The sequence below is a fragment of the Megalobrama amblycephala genome, linkage group LG19, assembly GCF_018812025.1.
Source record: "Megalobrama amblycephala isolate DHTTF-2021 linkage group LG19, ASM1881202v1, whole genome shotgun sequence".
In the NCBI taxonomy this organism is placed as follows: Eukaryota; Metazoa; Chordata; class Actinopteri; order Cypriniformes; family Xenocyprididae; genus Megalobrama; species Megalobrama amblycephala.
In genome coordinates, this window is record NC_063062.1 from 9,248,145 (window position 1) to 9,263,837 (window position 15,693).

A 15,693-nucleotide genomic window follows, 5' to 3' on the forward strand; every position below is an offset into this window, starting at 1 on the left:
CGCGTCTTCCGCGCCGCGCTAAACGCCTCATTCGCGCCGCGAGACCTCCAGACGCGCGTAAACACATCTTTACATTGACTTAACATTGAAATCATTCGTGCCAGACGCTCTATTCGGGTTTGGTGTGAACACAGCATTAGACTTGTATCTGGTCAATAACTATAGTTGGCATGTCTGTTCTTCCTATGTGGAGTAGCGTATTAAATTAATGATTGTATAAACCCTTTAGTTTAAACATGCTCATGTGAATAGCATTTATAGTTCTGTTGTTTGGTTTATGTTTGTTCTGAGAATAGACATGACTTTGTTTTCCTCAATGGAATTCCTACACAACTTGCAATATTCTAAAACAACATTCGGAGGTAATAAATACTACATTAAGACGATTATAAAATGACGTTCTATGCATTTGTCGTGCACTAAAGTCTGTCAATCACCATTAGAGCGCCACCCTCAGGCTAAATAGCATAAGGACATTAGAATTTTGCCAATAGTGTGTCTGATGTGTTCAGCGATAAGGATATAAAGCTTTCAAAATGTTTATCATAAAGTAGCGCTAAGACCCAGAATCTGCCCTACCTAAATTTACGGCCAGGAGCCGATACTGGCCATATCTATTCCACAAGTAAAAGCTAGTGTCTTTTCTCTCGAGTACTATGACAACTGGAACACTATTTATAGTAAAAGTAAAGCAAAACTGAAATAGGTATGAGCACAAATGGAAAACATACTGAGATGAATAGTTGGTAACTGAACCAGACTACCATAGAATGCAATTGCAATTAAATTTGTTCAGTATAAATAATTACTTGTCACCATTAGGGACTAGTAGCAAAAGAATTAATGCTATTATGTAATGAATATATAATAGATTCAAGATGGTAACTGAATAAGTTCTTCAATGAATATTTATTATTTAATGAATAGTTACTTGTAAAATTGAAAATACTGGTCAGTATTGGATTCCTGTTAATTAGAAGTATTATTGCAATAAAATATAAACTAGTTTTTAAGGAATAAATGTCAAAACAGCTTTCCATACATGAGTTGCTTCACTGAGACAAAATATCCAAGAACATGTTCATCCTTCAGTGAATGTGAGAATTGCTGCATGTTTGTTCTTCTACAGCCTTGAAAACCATTAAAATGAAGGCTTTGGGAGTCATACATTTTTGGTCTTTTACAATATGAACAAAGAATGCTTGTTTCCCCTGTTATATGCCATAGATTACAGGGAGATTTCTTTTTTTTTGTCTTCAAGTATTTGACACTGTTGAAATCTGCCTTAATATTTTTAGGTGCACACCTGAACCTGTGTTAACATGTTAAAGTATTGGGCCCCAGGCACAGACATTCCTCCCTAAATGAAAACAATGGAAACTGCTTCCCCACACACTCTCACTGAGAAATAATCCTCCTGGTTGACAAAATTAGAACACAGATGTGCTATTTGTTCTGTTTATTATATTAGTACTTTATCTTAGAAATATTGCATAGTCATCAGGGAAGTTCATAAAAATTATATAAATAATGTCTGAAAATGTTCTTCACAGTTGTTGAAACTATGCCAAAAAACATTATCATTCTTTGAGTTGTGTTTTAAACAACATTTAAAGGAATGGACACAAAGCATATTAAAATACTTTCTTCGTTGACTCCAAAATGAAAATGTAAAATGTCCACTTCTTATGATTTATGCATTTTGTCATCACACCTTAAAAAAAAAAAAAATAGGCGAAGCTGTGTTGTAGGGAAACTTAAAATACATAAGTGAAAATAAATTACTTTTAAGTCAGGATACTATCTGCAAATAGGTGTAGTTGATGAGTAATAGACTATTCTGGCTACAGATGGATTGTGTTAAATCAGCGCTACATACTTGTATAACTACATGATTGAAAGTGAGATAGATGTACATAAGTAAATTATTTGTGCGTTTAAGCTTTGGAGCTACATTGCTCAATGGCTTGTGCGTTTCATTTCATACACCCTTCTTCATTCAAATCCACAGTTATTTTATATTTAAAGGCAAAACTTCTATCTTTCAGACCGAGACCTGTCATGGTTAGACTGGTGGTCTAAGTCATCATTTGTAACCAGTTAAATATGCAGCAGTAAATGTGCTTACTGCATGTTTTTAACTGGTGGACAGGAGTTTAATACCTCATTTAATACCTTCACTGACACCTAACCAGCTTCTGCAGGATTATTCTGCTTAAATGAGCAGGTTAGTAGTCACAAAGGTTTTATGATGATCAGGTGACACAGATCTCATTGGCCCAGACGGGGGGCTTGCTGTCATATGGAACAAGAACTCGAGCCTCTGCTCCTGAAGTATTCCCTTCTTCTCCGGTCTCATCTCTCTCCCCTGGAGCCGTCGCTCCTCCTCTTGCCACTAAGCCTGGCTGTTCAAGACCTTCCTGCACAGAGAACGGCTTTTCCAACACTTTCAGAACTCTCTGAACCTAATGGATTTGAGAAGACAACAACATTTATAGGACTTTAGGAAATGTATGCAGTACAATCACATCACAAGAGAATTAATACAGATCACAACAAACTAATTATTAATAGACAATACTGTTTAAAAGTTTGGGGACAGTAAGGTTTTTTAATGTTTTTTGTAAGAAGTCTATTCTCACCAAGGCTGCGTTTATCTGAACAAAAATACAGTAAAAATATTGTGACATTTTTACAACTAAAAATAACGGCTTTCTATAAATATATTTTTAAAAATTAATTTATTCCTGTAATGGCAAAGCTGAATTTTCAGCATTTAAATGGAAATATATATATTTTTTGTAACAATATAAAATTCTTTAAGTCTTTTTTTTTTTGTGAACAATTTCATGCACATTAAAGGGGCGGTCACACTGCACTTTTCGTTCCATCGACTTCCATTCAAACGCATGCGAATCGATGCGAATGCGTCAGACCGGAAACGCAAGCTTGTGCGAAGAATTTCGCATTTCGCTGCGTTCCAAAGTTCAAGTTTGGTGAACTCTGACCTGCGAATTCGCATCACGTGAAGACGTGCGACCAGTAGAAGATCGATTCGTCACGGCATGACCTCTTGGCTGAATTAAAAGAATTATATTTTTTGCAGTAAAGTCGAGAAGGTTCTATATTTTTACATTTTGAATGTATTGCTTTAAGTTATGTGTTGAATTCATGTTTATAAAAAAGACTAGGGGTGGGACAAAATATCGATATGGCGATATATCGTCATCCTTCTCTGTGCGATACGAGAATCGAATCGCTGCGCCAAATATCGATATTTTAATTAAAAAAAATAAAGCGCTATATATAGATTTCTTTGCTCAAAGCGTCCTACTTCAAGGCGGTGCTCGACACATGAATGAGGGAAACGTGAACTTAAGTTAACTAGCCTAAGAAAAAGAGGTTATTAACAGGATGGCGGACAGCAGTGTGAGTAAAATAGATGCCCCAGCCACGTTTAAGTTCAAAGTCTTGACGCACTTTTATACCATTGATGTGACAGTCGTAGACATCTTTGACGTTCTTCACCGAGCGCTTAGATATACACGGGAGCATTTGAAAGCATATATTAGGGATCCTCTGATAGACGCCTGCTTTCGAACGCTCCCGTGTATATCTAAGCGCTTGAAGAACGTCAAAGGGTCTGTTTGCACCTGGTGACTTCATGCATTTTCTCTGATCGGATAGCTATCCGATCGTGAAAAGACCAGGTCTAAATGCCTAAATGCCTAAATACGCATTTGAGACGGATTTAAATCCGATCGCTCAAACCACTTCAGGAGATGGTCTGGGACGCATTCCAGTCAAAACTGTCTATGCTCAGTCTAAATGCATCTGGTTGTTGAAACTATAAATTTTACTTCTCCCCAAAATACTAAAACTGAAACATGTGAGAGTCAGATATGACAACGCTACTGCATCACACATCGCCGCAGATCTCTTCAGCAAGCTGACGCGCAAACTGCCGCATATGAAAGTGAAAGTAAGTCGCAGACGCATAACACACAATTATCTTCATTAAAAGTAATGAGACCTTATACCAGTGCTGTTGCCGCTCTCTCCTATTGCAGTCTTTGATTTTGAAATTAACTGATGGTCAATAAAATGCACCTCATATTTCTTGCTTTCGGTGACGTGAATTCTATTAAATGTACATATAAGATCGGATTTATCCGTTAACCTGCACTTAACCTTTTCACGTGCATTTTGTTTTCATATTAAGACCAATATCGCGATGTATCATTATAGGATTGTCTAGCGATATATCGATTATCGCAGAATCGCTGACTCGCGATATTATCGTTATCGTGAGCCATTTATCGTGATCGTATCGTATCGTGAGGTACCCTCCGATTCCCACCCCTAAAAAAGACGTTGTAGACCATGACGTCATATCACGACCGTTACAGCATCCGAATAAATTTCGCACGTTCAAAGTCTAGTGTGACCGCGGCTTAATACACATTAATACATCTTCCTGACCCAAGCTTTGGAACGGTACTGTATGTCTCTTGCAATTTAGGTGCTCTGAATAACAAAGTTAGTATGAGCCTCACCTCTGAGAAGTCACCATTTTCAGCTGCCTCTATTGCATTCTGGGCAATGTAGTTTCTGAGCACCACATGTGGGTTGTTGTTGTTCATCACACACACTCTCTCCTTCTGTAGATCTTCCACATCAACACCTGACTCAAATTCATGAGCAAGCCGCTGCCTTAAATAGACAACATATGCAAAAGGTACATTGTAGCAGGAAAATAATTCATTTACACAAATGAATCTAATCTAAACTATTAATTACTACTTATTCAGGTCTTTTTGGTTTCAAATAACAATGCTTTATAATATTTTTTTCAGTGCCAATAGGAAATGAGTGCATCAGATTAAAAGAACTTAAAGCTTCCTTTCTGTACCTATATTTTTTGATCCAGCAGGACCAGTCTTCATTCTGCTTGGCCCACAGTTGTTCTGCAGTAGTGTCCAGAAGCTCCTTCAGTCTTGAGAGTCTTTCAAGCTGCAGGGCGACTGTCTTTCTGTCCGAAATCATCTGGAACAGTGCAGGGTTACTCTGAGCCATGGACAGCAGCATTGCAAGCTCACTACGTTGAGAAAAAAAAAAAAAAACATTAGCGAAAAGAAATATGTAAATGAAGATATTTAACCATTTCATTTTTATTTCAAACCATATTATTTTATAATACTTTTATATTATATAATACTACTACTATTATAGTATTTATTAATATTTTGAATTAACTTTTTATATATATATATATATATATATATATATATATATATATATATATATATATATATATATATATATATATATATATATATATATATATATATATATATATATATATATATATAAAAACACACAGTTATAGTTGACAAGATAACTTGTTTCGTGTATATAGAATTATGAATGAATGTACCATTGTTTGTCGCATTGTCGTTCTTATAGGCTATCGTCGTTCATCCTTATGATATGAAAAACGTATACATTTTCATTTGTAGTGTTGCATTTTAAATAAAATTAAACGGGTTGTAAATAATGTCTTACTGATGACAAAACAGAAGATTCAGGATTACAGCAAATGGCTTAGATCAAAACAAAAACAAAAACCGGCATATGTTCTCTATGTGCTTTCTTCCATATCCGATAATCCAACACATTAACCCCATGAATGCCAAAGCAAAGGAAAGAACAGAAAATCACAACTATCACAGCTATTCACAGCTTGAATGGGTGCTAAAGTATATGTACTCAATACATATCAAACCATCTGTAACAGACAAAGCAATAATGACACATGGTAAAAACATTGCTACTCACACTGTTGCAACACTGCTGTCAGATCCAATATAGTCATCATCACTGCATCATCTTTTATTTTCAGTCTTTTCTTATAGGATATTTTGGTAACACTTTACAATAAAGTTCATTAGTTCATGTATTAACTAACATGAACTAACCATGAGCAATACATTTGTTTCTGTATTTACTAATCTTCGTTAACGTTAGTTAATACAGTTGTTCATTGTTTGTTCATGTTAGTTCACAGTGCATTAAGTAATGTTAACAAGATTTTAATAACGTATTAGTAAATGTTGAAATTAATAAATGCTGTATAAGTGCAGTTCATTATTAGTTCATGTTAACTAATGTAGTTAACTAATGGTAATGAATGAACCTTATTGTAGTGTTAACGATATTTTTTATTTTATAATAACCTTTTATAAGTTAAAAGATCGAGGAAAATTTGATTTCTCAGTTCATAACCCCTTTAAGCAGCAGTTTTCAACATCAATAAAAATAAGAAATGTTTCTTGTGCACCAAATCAACATATTAGAATGATTTCTGAAGGATTATGTAACACTGAAGACTGGAGTAAAATAAAAATGGCTGATGAAAATGAATATTTTTGATTAAATAAATGCAGCTTTGGTGAGTATAAGAGACTCCTTTCAAAAACACTTTTTTCTGAACCCAAAAGTATATATGAGAATATACAGTAAGGTGTTACCGTGGATCCATGGTGGGTTTGTTCGCTGCCTTCAGCTCCTCTAAAGAGGCACACTGCTGCAGGAGTAGCTCTGTGGCTTGTTTTATAGCCTCACTTTCATCTTCCCCTGCTGTTGGGCAGGAAATCTGACTCAAGCTGCGGAAAGTGTTGGTGAAGTCCGCACCTAAGAGGAGGAAGAGGTTACTGTCCTGCAATTGCCCCTCTTCTACTATATTTGACATCACTCTAATATGACTGCTACACAATCCACATACCCGTGTTATGCATGGTCTGCATAAGTTCTGTGATGAGCATCTCATCCTCTGGTTCCTCCTTCCTCAGCAGACCCAGTTTCTTCCTCATATTGCTCAGATAGAAGCCATTGTAGAGCGGCAGGTATTCATCCAGTACCTGTTTGGCCTGGTCTGGAGGTAGGTCAGGCTCCAGGGCTTCAGCCAGCCGAGCTAAATTCCAGCGGCAGATGGCTGGTTGGGCCTGGTAAGAATACCGGCCTGAATTATCGGAAGCGTTACAGATGAAATCTGGGTCAAAACTAATGAGAAAAACAAGGAAATTCATGTCATTAATGCAAATAATTGCTGAACATTCTGAATAACATTTAATGTTTAAGTGAGACCTTACCGATCCATGAAGCCAAAAGGCCCATAGTCCAAAGTCAGACCCAGGATGCTCATGTTATCAGTATTGAGGACTCCATGACAGAAACCCACACACTGCCACTGAGCCACCAGCTTCGCTGTTCGTAAAGTCACCTAGTAATAAACATACACATTCAAGTAAATACAGATTTAAAGGTGCCCAAGAATGCTTTTTCACAAGATGTAATATAAGTCTAAGGTGTCTCCTGAATGTGTCTGTGAAGTTTCAGCTCAAAATACCCCATAGATTTTTTTAAATTATTTTTTTTTAACTGCCTATTTTGGGGCATCATTAACAATGCACTGATTTACACTAGGCGCCGCCCCCTTAAATCGCGTGCTCCCTGCCACACGAGCTGTCGACTATATTACAGCGCATTTACAAAGTTCACACAGCTAATATAACCCTCAAATGGATCTTTACAAGATGTTCGTCATTCGAATAATGTGAGTAAAGTATTTATTTGGATTTTAAAGTTTTATTCTGAGTGAATTTGAGGCTGTCCTCCGTGGCTAACGGCTAATGCTACACTGTTGGAGAGATTTATAAAGAATGAAGTTGTGTTTATGCATTATACAGACTGCAAGTGTTTAATAATGAAAATAGCGACGGCTCTTGTCTCCGTGAATACAGTAAGAAACGATGGTAACTTTAACCTCATTTAACAGTACATTAGCAACATGCTAACGAAACATTTAGAAAGACAATTTACAAATATCAGTAAAAATATCATGCTATCATGGATTATGTCAGTTATTATTGCTCCATCTGCCATTTTTCGCTGTTGTTCTTGCTTACCTAGTCTGTTGATTCGGCTTTGTGCAGCTCCAGACGTTAACTGGCTGCCCTTGTGTAATCCCTTTCATAATGTTGGGAACATGGGCTGGCATTATGCAAATATTGGGGCGTACACCCCGACTGTTACGTAACAGTCGGTGTTATGTTGAGATTCGCCTGTTCTTCAGAGGTCGTTTAAACAAATGAGATTTACATAAGAAGGAGGAAACAATGGGGTTTGAGACTCAGTGTATGTCTTTTCCATGTACTGAACTCTTGTTATTCAACTATGCCGAGGTAAATTCAATTTTTGAATCTAGGGCACCTTTAATATAAATAGATAATGAAAATGCTAATGCTTTATATTAAATATTACTCATTTAAAAAGTAGTCAGAACAAGTGCACACATCTGTTACCATTATATCCTGTCAAAGCTTGAACTATTAGAAAAGTAACAGAAAAATAAATATTTACTAAAGAATAAAATAGAATAAAAAGAAAATTAAATATTGTGCTAGTATTTTTCCTAATTAATGTCATAATATAAATTTAAATCTAAAAGAGTTTTATTTGAAAAATAAAATTATATTAGCTAACCTAATCACTGCTATGCTCTAATATAGTTTCCATGGATAAGAAGCTAAATCTGATGATGGTAGCCTGGCAAAGTCACTCAGGTAAATAAGGTCAGTGAGGATAATGAGATTATAGACCAACAAACAACTGAAGCAACTAAAAATTGTGTGAAACTATATATAGTAGTTTCAATGGATAAATAGTACAACCACAGCAATCATTTTATTAAAAGCAAAAAAGAAAATGATCTCAGTCTACCTCTCTGAAGAAAGCAGTATTCCTCTCAGTGCGGTCTGAGTGATTCTGATGGATCTCTGGGTAGAAGTTCATGATGACATAATCCAGCATCTGAGTTCTGATCTCATTGTGGCCATAGCTGGGACCTTGCCGGCCAGTGAACTCATCAGCTCTTTTGAAGATCTCAAATGATCCAAACCTACATCAAGAATCAGGACAATTTCTTTCAGGACAACATCTCTAATTTGATCAAGTTTCCATCATACTTCAGTTATTTTACTGTTATTACTACATGTAACATATTTAACAAGGATACTGTAAAATAAAGTGTTACCTAAAGCTGAAATAAAATCAAAGATAATGAAAAACCTTAAAGAAAATTAGAAGTGCTGACCTGGCAAAAATAATTGGCAAAATAAATGCACTAAAATTACTACAACTAAATTGGAAATAAAAATAAAGCTAAATAGAAATATTAAAAAAACTAATAAACATGACAAAAGCACAACACAACTTGAGCTAAAATACATAAACGCAAATTCTAAATATTAATATAATATAAATAAATGACACTTATGTGAGAAACTATTTAGGAACTAAATAAACAATTCAGGTTACCTAATAAAACTGGGAGCAATGCGCAAGACCACAGAGCATCTTTCCATGCGTGGATTGCCATCGTAGAAGATATCCCTCATGACTCGTGAATCTGACGTCACTACTGATCCGGCTCTCGTGGTCGGCACTCCCAAGGCAAAAACCGCCTCGCTGCACAGAAACTCACGTATGCTGGAGCGCAAAACCTTCCGCCCATCTGCCTGTCTAAAAAACAGGACAAAAATGTACACCTTAATATAACAATACTGCTTTGGATGGTAACAAAACTTGAAGTGAATTGAGCTGGATGATGACACTGTTTTCTGCAGAGCTGAGTTGTAGCTAATTCGACTTCGTTTCATAATTGACAAATTTACAGCATTGACACTGTTATTGAACTGAATTGAATCAACATTGAACTGAATCAGCTGCTTTACAGCACAATTTGAATTTGTCTCATATTTAATGAGGTTGGCATCATTGGTCATTATTTCCTGTTTATTAAAGGATTAGTTCACTTTCAAATTAAAATTTCCTGATCATTTACTCACCCCCATGTCATCCAAGATGTTCATGTCCTTCTTTCTTCAGTCGAAAAGAAATTAAGGTTTTTGAGGAAAACATTCCAGGATTATTCTCCTTATAGTGGACTTCAATTGAACAGTTGAAGGTCAAAATTACAGTTTCAGTGCAGCTTCAAAGGGCTTTAAACGATACCAGACGAGGAATAAGGGTCTTATCTAGAGAAACGATTGGTCATTTTCTAAAAAAATTTAAAATTATATGTTTTAACCATAGATGCTTGTCTTGAACTAGCTCTCCTTTTCTTCTTCTCTATTAGAATTCCAGCAGTGTAGACGCTGCTAAGTGTATTACTGCCCTCCACAGGTTAAAGTTTGAACTAATTGTTATATACTTGCACTAGCATATTGTATATGACAATTTAATTCAAACTTTGACCTGTGGAGGGCAGTAATACACTCAGCAGCATCTACACTGCCAGAATTACATTATTTATATTTTTTTTAGAAAATGACTGATCGTTTTGCTAGATAAGACCCTTATTCCTCGTCTGGTATCGTTTAAAGCCCTTTGAAGCTGCACTGAAACTGTCATTTTAACCGTCAACTGTTTGGGGCCAATTGAAGTCCACTATAAGGAGAATAATCCTGGAATGTTTTCATCAAAAACCTTAATTTCTTTTTGACTGAAGAAAGAAGGACATGTACATCTTGGATGACATGGGGGTGAGTAAATTATAAGGAAATTTTTATTTGAAAGTGAACTAATCCTTTAATGTGAAGCTGCTTTGAAACGATCTGTATTGTATAAAGTGCTAAAGGTAAATAAATAAAGGTGACCTGACCTGTTTATCTTAAGGAAAAATTATTTTGGTGGAATTTGGGTAGAATTTGCCCCTTTTTATTTAGTTCATATTCTGCTTCTTTTATACTATGCAAGGTGTAAGATGAATTTTAAGAAAATAAAAGACCACTTTTATGTTACATGACATCTCCAGCATAATAATCTGCAATAGGAAAACACGTGTTGACAGCTAATGAGAATATCATAACATGATGTAGTAATTATCTAAATAAAATGTTGGCAAAAGTTATATTACAGTAGCAAGCCTACCTAGAGTATGGTGTCAGGCCGGCACCCTTCACCTGGATCTCCCAGCGTCCAGTGGGATTCTCATGCAGTAATTCAGGGCTCTGATCCACTGGGGCTTTCACTTCTCCCAGATAACATGCAGCTCCATCACCAAGCTGTCCTGCAAACTGTCCAAACTGGTGTCCGCAATAACAATGGGCAGCAGGCTCTGATCCTGGCATCACTTTAGACCCACTGAGATACTCTGGGCCCAGTGGATCCTTCAGAACCTCATCAGCATCAAGACCCAGAAGTGCCAGAGCTGGACCTGAAACTGCCACAAACTTTGGGTTCTTTAGAGGGGTGGGTTGAACTCTAGAGAAGCAGGCCCCCCGGACCTGTCGGACTCCTGGCTCGGTGGACGGGTCCAGTGGAAGTTGTTTAAGAGCAACATTGTCGAACTGCAGTCTTTCGAAGCAAGAGCGGCTCGTGCTAATACCCATGTCGTCCATTGCCGCATTTGACAGTGATCTAAGTAAAATAACACCGGGACATGAGATATAAAGCCGTGTTAAACGGGCTCCAGCAGAAGCCATTCACATCGTACTAATGTCTAATAAAGCTTGTTAGATAAGGAGAGTGACTGTCATCGTTATATAACTCCTAACAGAACCAAGTTGATGTCAAATTTTGTCCAATGGAAATCCGGTCCGTCGTTGTTTCTGTCCCCCCTAGAAACAAACACATCGGAACGAACTAAGACTATTTACTTTCAATATAAAGAGAATGGTTGTCATTGATATAAATAATACATTTTGCGGCAGTATAAAGTTAAAATGTTTGATATATATTCAAACTAACACATGTGGGGTGTACAAAATTTTCCAAAAATATCTTCTGGATTTTTTTTTTTTTTTTTTAAATAGTCATTAGTTGGTGACTAGCCTATTAAAGGGTTAGTTCACCCAAAAATGAAAATTCTGTCATTAATTACTCACCCTCGTGTCTTTCCACACCCGTAAGACCTTCATCTTTAAAACACATTTTTTCATAAAAATCCTATGGCTCAGTGTGTCCAATGATAGAATCAGCATCTTTTAAGTCACTGCATCAACATCTTTCATCATATGTGGGGGAAATGGATTTCGACAGCTGTATATTTGCTACTTTCCTCAAAAAGACTCACTACATTTTCAAAAAAGAATCGCTACTTTCCCCAAAAAGACTCACTACATTTTCAGAAAGAGAATCGCTGCGTTTCCCAAAAAGAATCACTACATTTTCAAAAAGAATACTTACATTTTCAAAAAGAATCATGAAAGACAAAAATGAACATTAAAACTGATACTGGTTAAAGTCCAGCCACACACAGGAATCAGCATCTTTTAAAGGATTAGTTCACTTTCAAATAAAATTTACCTGATAATTTACTCACCCCCATGTCATCCAAGATAAACGAACGCAGCGTCAGTTTAATTTTTTTTTTTTTCCGAAAATAGCCCTTGATTCTTAATAATGTGTGTGGTTACCTGGATGATCCACAACTGTTTTTTGTTTTGTGATGGTTGTCCCTTGTTTGTCCTGACTCCTGAGCAGTTAAACTGAGCTCTGTTCTTCAGAAAAACCTTCAGGTCCTGCATAATCTTTGATTTTCCAGCATCTTTTCAGCAGTGACTGTATGATTCTGAGAGCCATCTTTTCACACTGAGGACAATTGAGGGACTCAAACTCAACTATTAAAAAAAGGTTCAAACATTCACTGATGCTCCAGAAGGAAACACAATGCATTAAGAGCCGGGGATGTAAACTTTTTGAATTGGATGAACAGGGTAAATTATACTTTTTTCCTCTTCTAGTAAACATGCAAGAATCTCCTGTTGTTTCCAAAGGGCAGTACTAAATTAAAAAATATGACCTTTAAAGGTGCCATCGAACGTTTTTTTACAAGATGTAATATAAGTCTAAGGTGTCCCCTGAATGTGTCTGTGAAGTTTCAGCTCAAAATACCCCCTAGATTTTTTTTAATACATTTTTTTACCTGCCTATTTTGGGGCATAATTAGAAATGCGCCGATTCAGGCTGCAGCCCCTTTAATTGTTCGCGCTCTCCGCCCCCTCCCGAGCTCTCGACTCTATCATTGCATAAACAAAGTTCACACAGCTAATATAACCCTCAAAATGGATCTTTACAAAGTTCGTCATGCATGCTGCATGCATACATCAGATTATGTGAGTATTGTATTTATTTGGATGTTTACATTTGATTCTGAATGAGTTTGGCTAACGGCTAATGCTACACTGTTGGAGAGATTTATAAAGAATGAAGTTGTGTTCATGAATTATACAGACTGCAAGTGTTTAATAATGAAAATAACGACGGCTCTTGTCTCTGTGAATACAGTAAGAAATGATGGTAACTTTAACCACATTTAACAGTACATTAGCAACATGCTAACGAAACATTTAGAAAGACATTTTACAAATATCACTAAAAATATCATGATATCATGGATCATGTCAGTTATTATTGCTCCATCTGCCATTTTTCGCTATTGTTCTTGCTTGCTTACCTAGTCTGATGATTCAGCTGTGCACAGATCCAGACGTTGGCTGCCTTTGTGTAATTCCTTGAACATGGGCTGGCATATGCAAATATTGGGGGCGTACATATTAATGATCCCAACTGTTACGTAACAGTCGGTGTTACGTTGAGATTTGCCTGTTCTTCGAAGGTCTTTTAAACAAATGAGATTTATATGAGGAGGAAGCAATGGAGTTTGAGACTCACTGTATGTTATTTCCATGTACTGAACTCTTGTTATTTAACTATGCCAAGGTAAATTCAATTTTTAATTCTAGGGCACCTTTAAACAATATAAGAAAAACTTGCACCTCATCTTCTTGTTCAAAAGTCACCCCCTGGCTCTTAATGTATTGTGTTTCCTTCTGGACCATCAATGAATGTTTGAACCTTTTGTAATAGTTGTGTTTGAGTCCCTCAGTTGTCCTCAGTGTGAAAAGATGGATCTCAAAATCATATGGTCACTGCTGTAAAGGGTTCATGCAAAAGATGCTGGAAAATCAAAGAATTTGCAGGACTTGGAGAATTTTTCTGAAGAACAGAGCTCAGTTTAACTTTTTAGAACAAAGTGACTCATGAACAACCATCACAAAAACAAACAACCAGTCGTAAATCATCTAGGTAACCACCCAGTATTAAGAACCAAGGGTATTTAAACTTTTGAACTGGGTCATTTTTATAAATTCAGCTTTTTTTTTTTATCTTGTGGACTTTATGTAAACATCTGTTATGTGAAATATTCAGGACTGTACTAAATAAAAAATGATTTTCATGATCCTTCTAATTTTGTTCAAATGATTAACATTTTTGCATATTCTGAAAGGGGTATGCAAACTGTTGAGCTCAACTGTATATATAAAGGTGGAGAGATGAAAAGACAAATATAACATGTTGAAAAATGTATATATTTCAGTTAGATCTGAGCACTAGCTATTTAGCTTGTTGAAAATTAAGGATAACACAAAAGGATAGCACTAACAAAAGAAGAGTTATTCCCCCTTTCCACATGAACAATGATTAGAAAGAAAAAAAATGTAGCAGTATAGTTCAATGGCGTACAAAGAGGTGCATTCAATATACATTACTTGTACTTGTTGACCATGTAATTTCTCGCTTATCAAGTGCAGCAGATCTAGATGATCAAAAGAGCACTTCATGTGTAGTTAACTGGAAGACAGTTTTAATTTTCATGAAGACAGCAGCATTTTGAGAAAAACCAGAACTAGCCTACTGGGTCACTGGATCAAGTTTTTTAAAATATGTTTTCAACCTGTCAACATTTTCAAAAAGTTAAACGCAGGGAATGTTGCTCTACAAATAGAAATACCCATTAAACACCAGGGCACTGACACATTTCCCATAATATATGTTGTAAAGATTTCTTGAATTCCAATTAAATAATCCCAACAAACCATCTACATAAAAAATCATGCAGATACATTCATATAGTCATCTCCTTCTCTAGCATAAATGCACATGGAACACATGCAAAGTTTCAGTCTTAATTTGAGCCCCACTACAGCTCAATGCACAATTTTCATTCAGCATCTAAACATTTAAAAGAACAAAGGTAGGCAGCTTTTTTTGGCATTAGCATTCCCCATCACACTCAGACACACAAGTGTTATGTGTTTTGATATGTGCCTGTGACATAGGTGCCACATGTAAAATTTATTTTCAGTCACCCTATAAAACACCATAGTAAAAAAAAGGTACTTAGAAAAACAAAGTCAAAATGTGAAGCAGCAGATCCAGTAGTATAAGGCTGTAAGCACACAAACACTCTCATCTTTTTTCATATAAAGCATGATTCCCAAATTCTGCCCTGATGGCTTTTCTGTAGAAGCATTTCCTGTCAACATACCTTCTTTGAAGGTTGTCTACATTTTTTAGACAGTGGTAAATAAGATTGAATAAATATAAAAAAGGTAATTTCATTACAAGGGTTAAGAGTATTACCATACTATCAGCAATGAGCTTTAAGTTTGTTTCCAATTTAGTGAACTTAACCTTTATGCAACTCAACTTCAATGACATGTTAGCAAAAGAACAGTAAATTGGGGGAAAAACAGTTGTTAGTTTCTTCTGGGAAAAAAACTGAATCAAGCACAATCTCATTATGTAAACACAAAATGTATCTTGTCTAATTCATTAATTGTATTA

At 36.0% G+C, this 15,693-nt stretch overlaps 1 protein-coding gene across 1 annotated transcript; it reads right to left on the bottom strand.

The window, feature by feature from the left end:
• Positions 1 to 1,444: 1,444 nt before the first annotated feature.
• selenoo1 (selenoprotein O1) lies at positions 1,445 to 11,707 on the bottom strand. Its single transcript, XM_048168475.1, has 9 exons — positions 10,993 to 11,707; positions 9,379 to 9,582; positions 8,782 to 8,959; positions 7,152 to 7,282; positions 6,785 to 7,062; positions 6,531 to 6,693; positions 4,913 to 5,098; positions 4,557 to 4,713; positions 1,445 to 2,465 (listed from the first exon to the last, which is right to left on the bottom strand). Exons 1-9 carry the CDS (start codon positions 11,544 to 11,546, stop codon positions 2,247 to 2,249), a joined length of 2,070 nt encoding a protein of 689 aa, XP_048024432.1. The 5' UTR covers positions 11,547 to 11,707; the 3' UTR covers positions 1,445 to 2,246.
• Between the last annotated feature and the right edge of the window lie 3,986 nt (positions 11,708 to 15,693).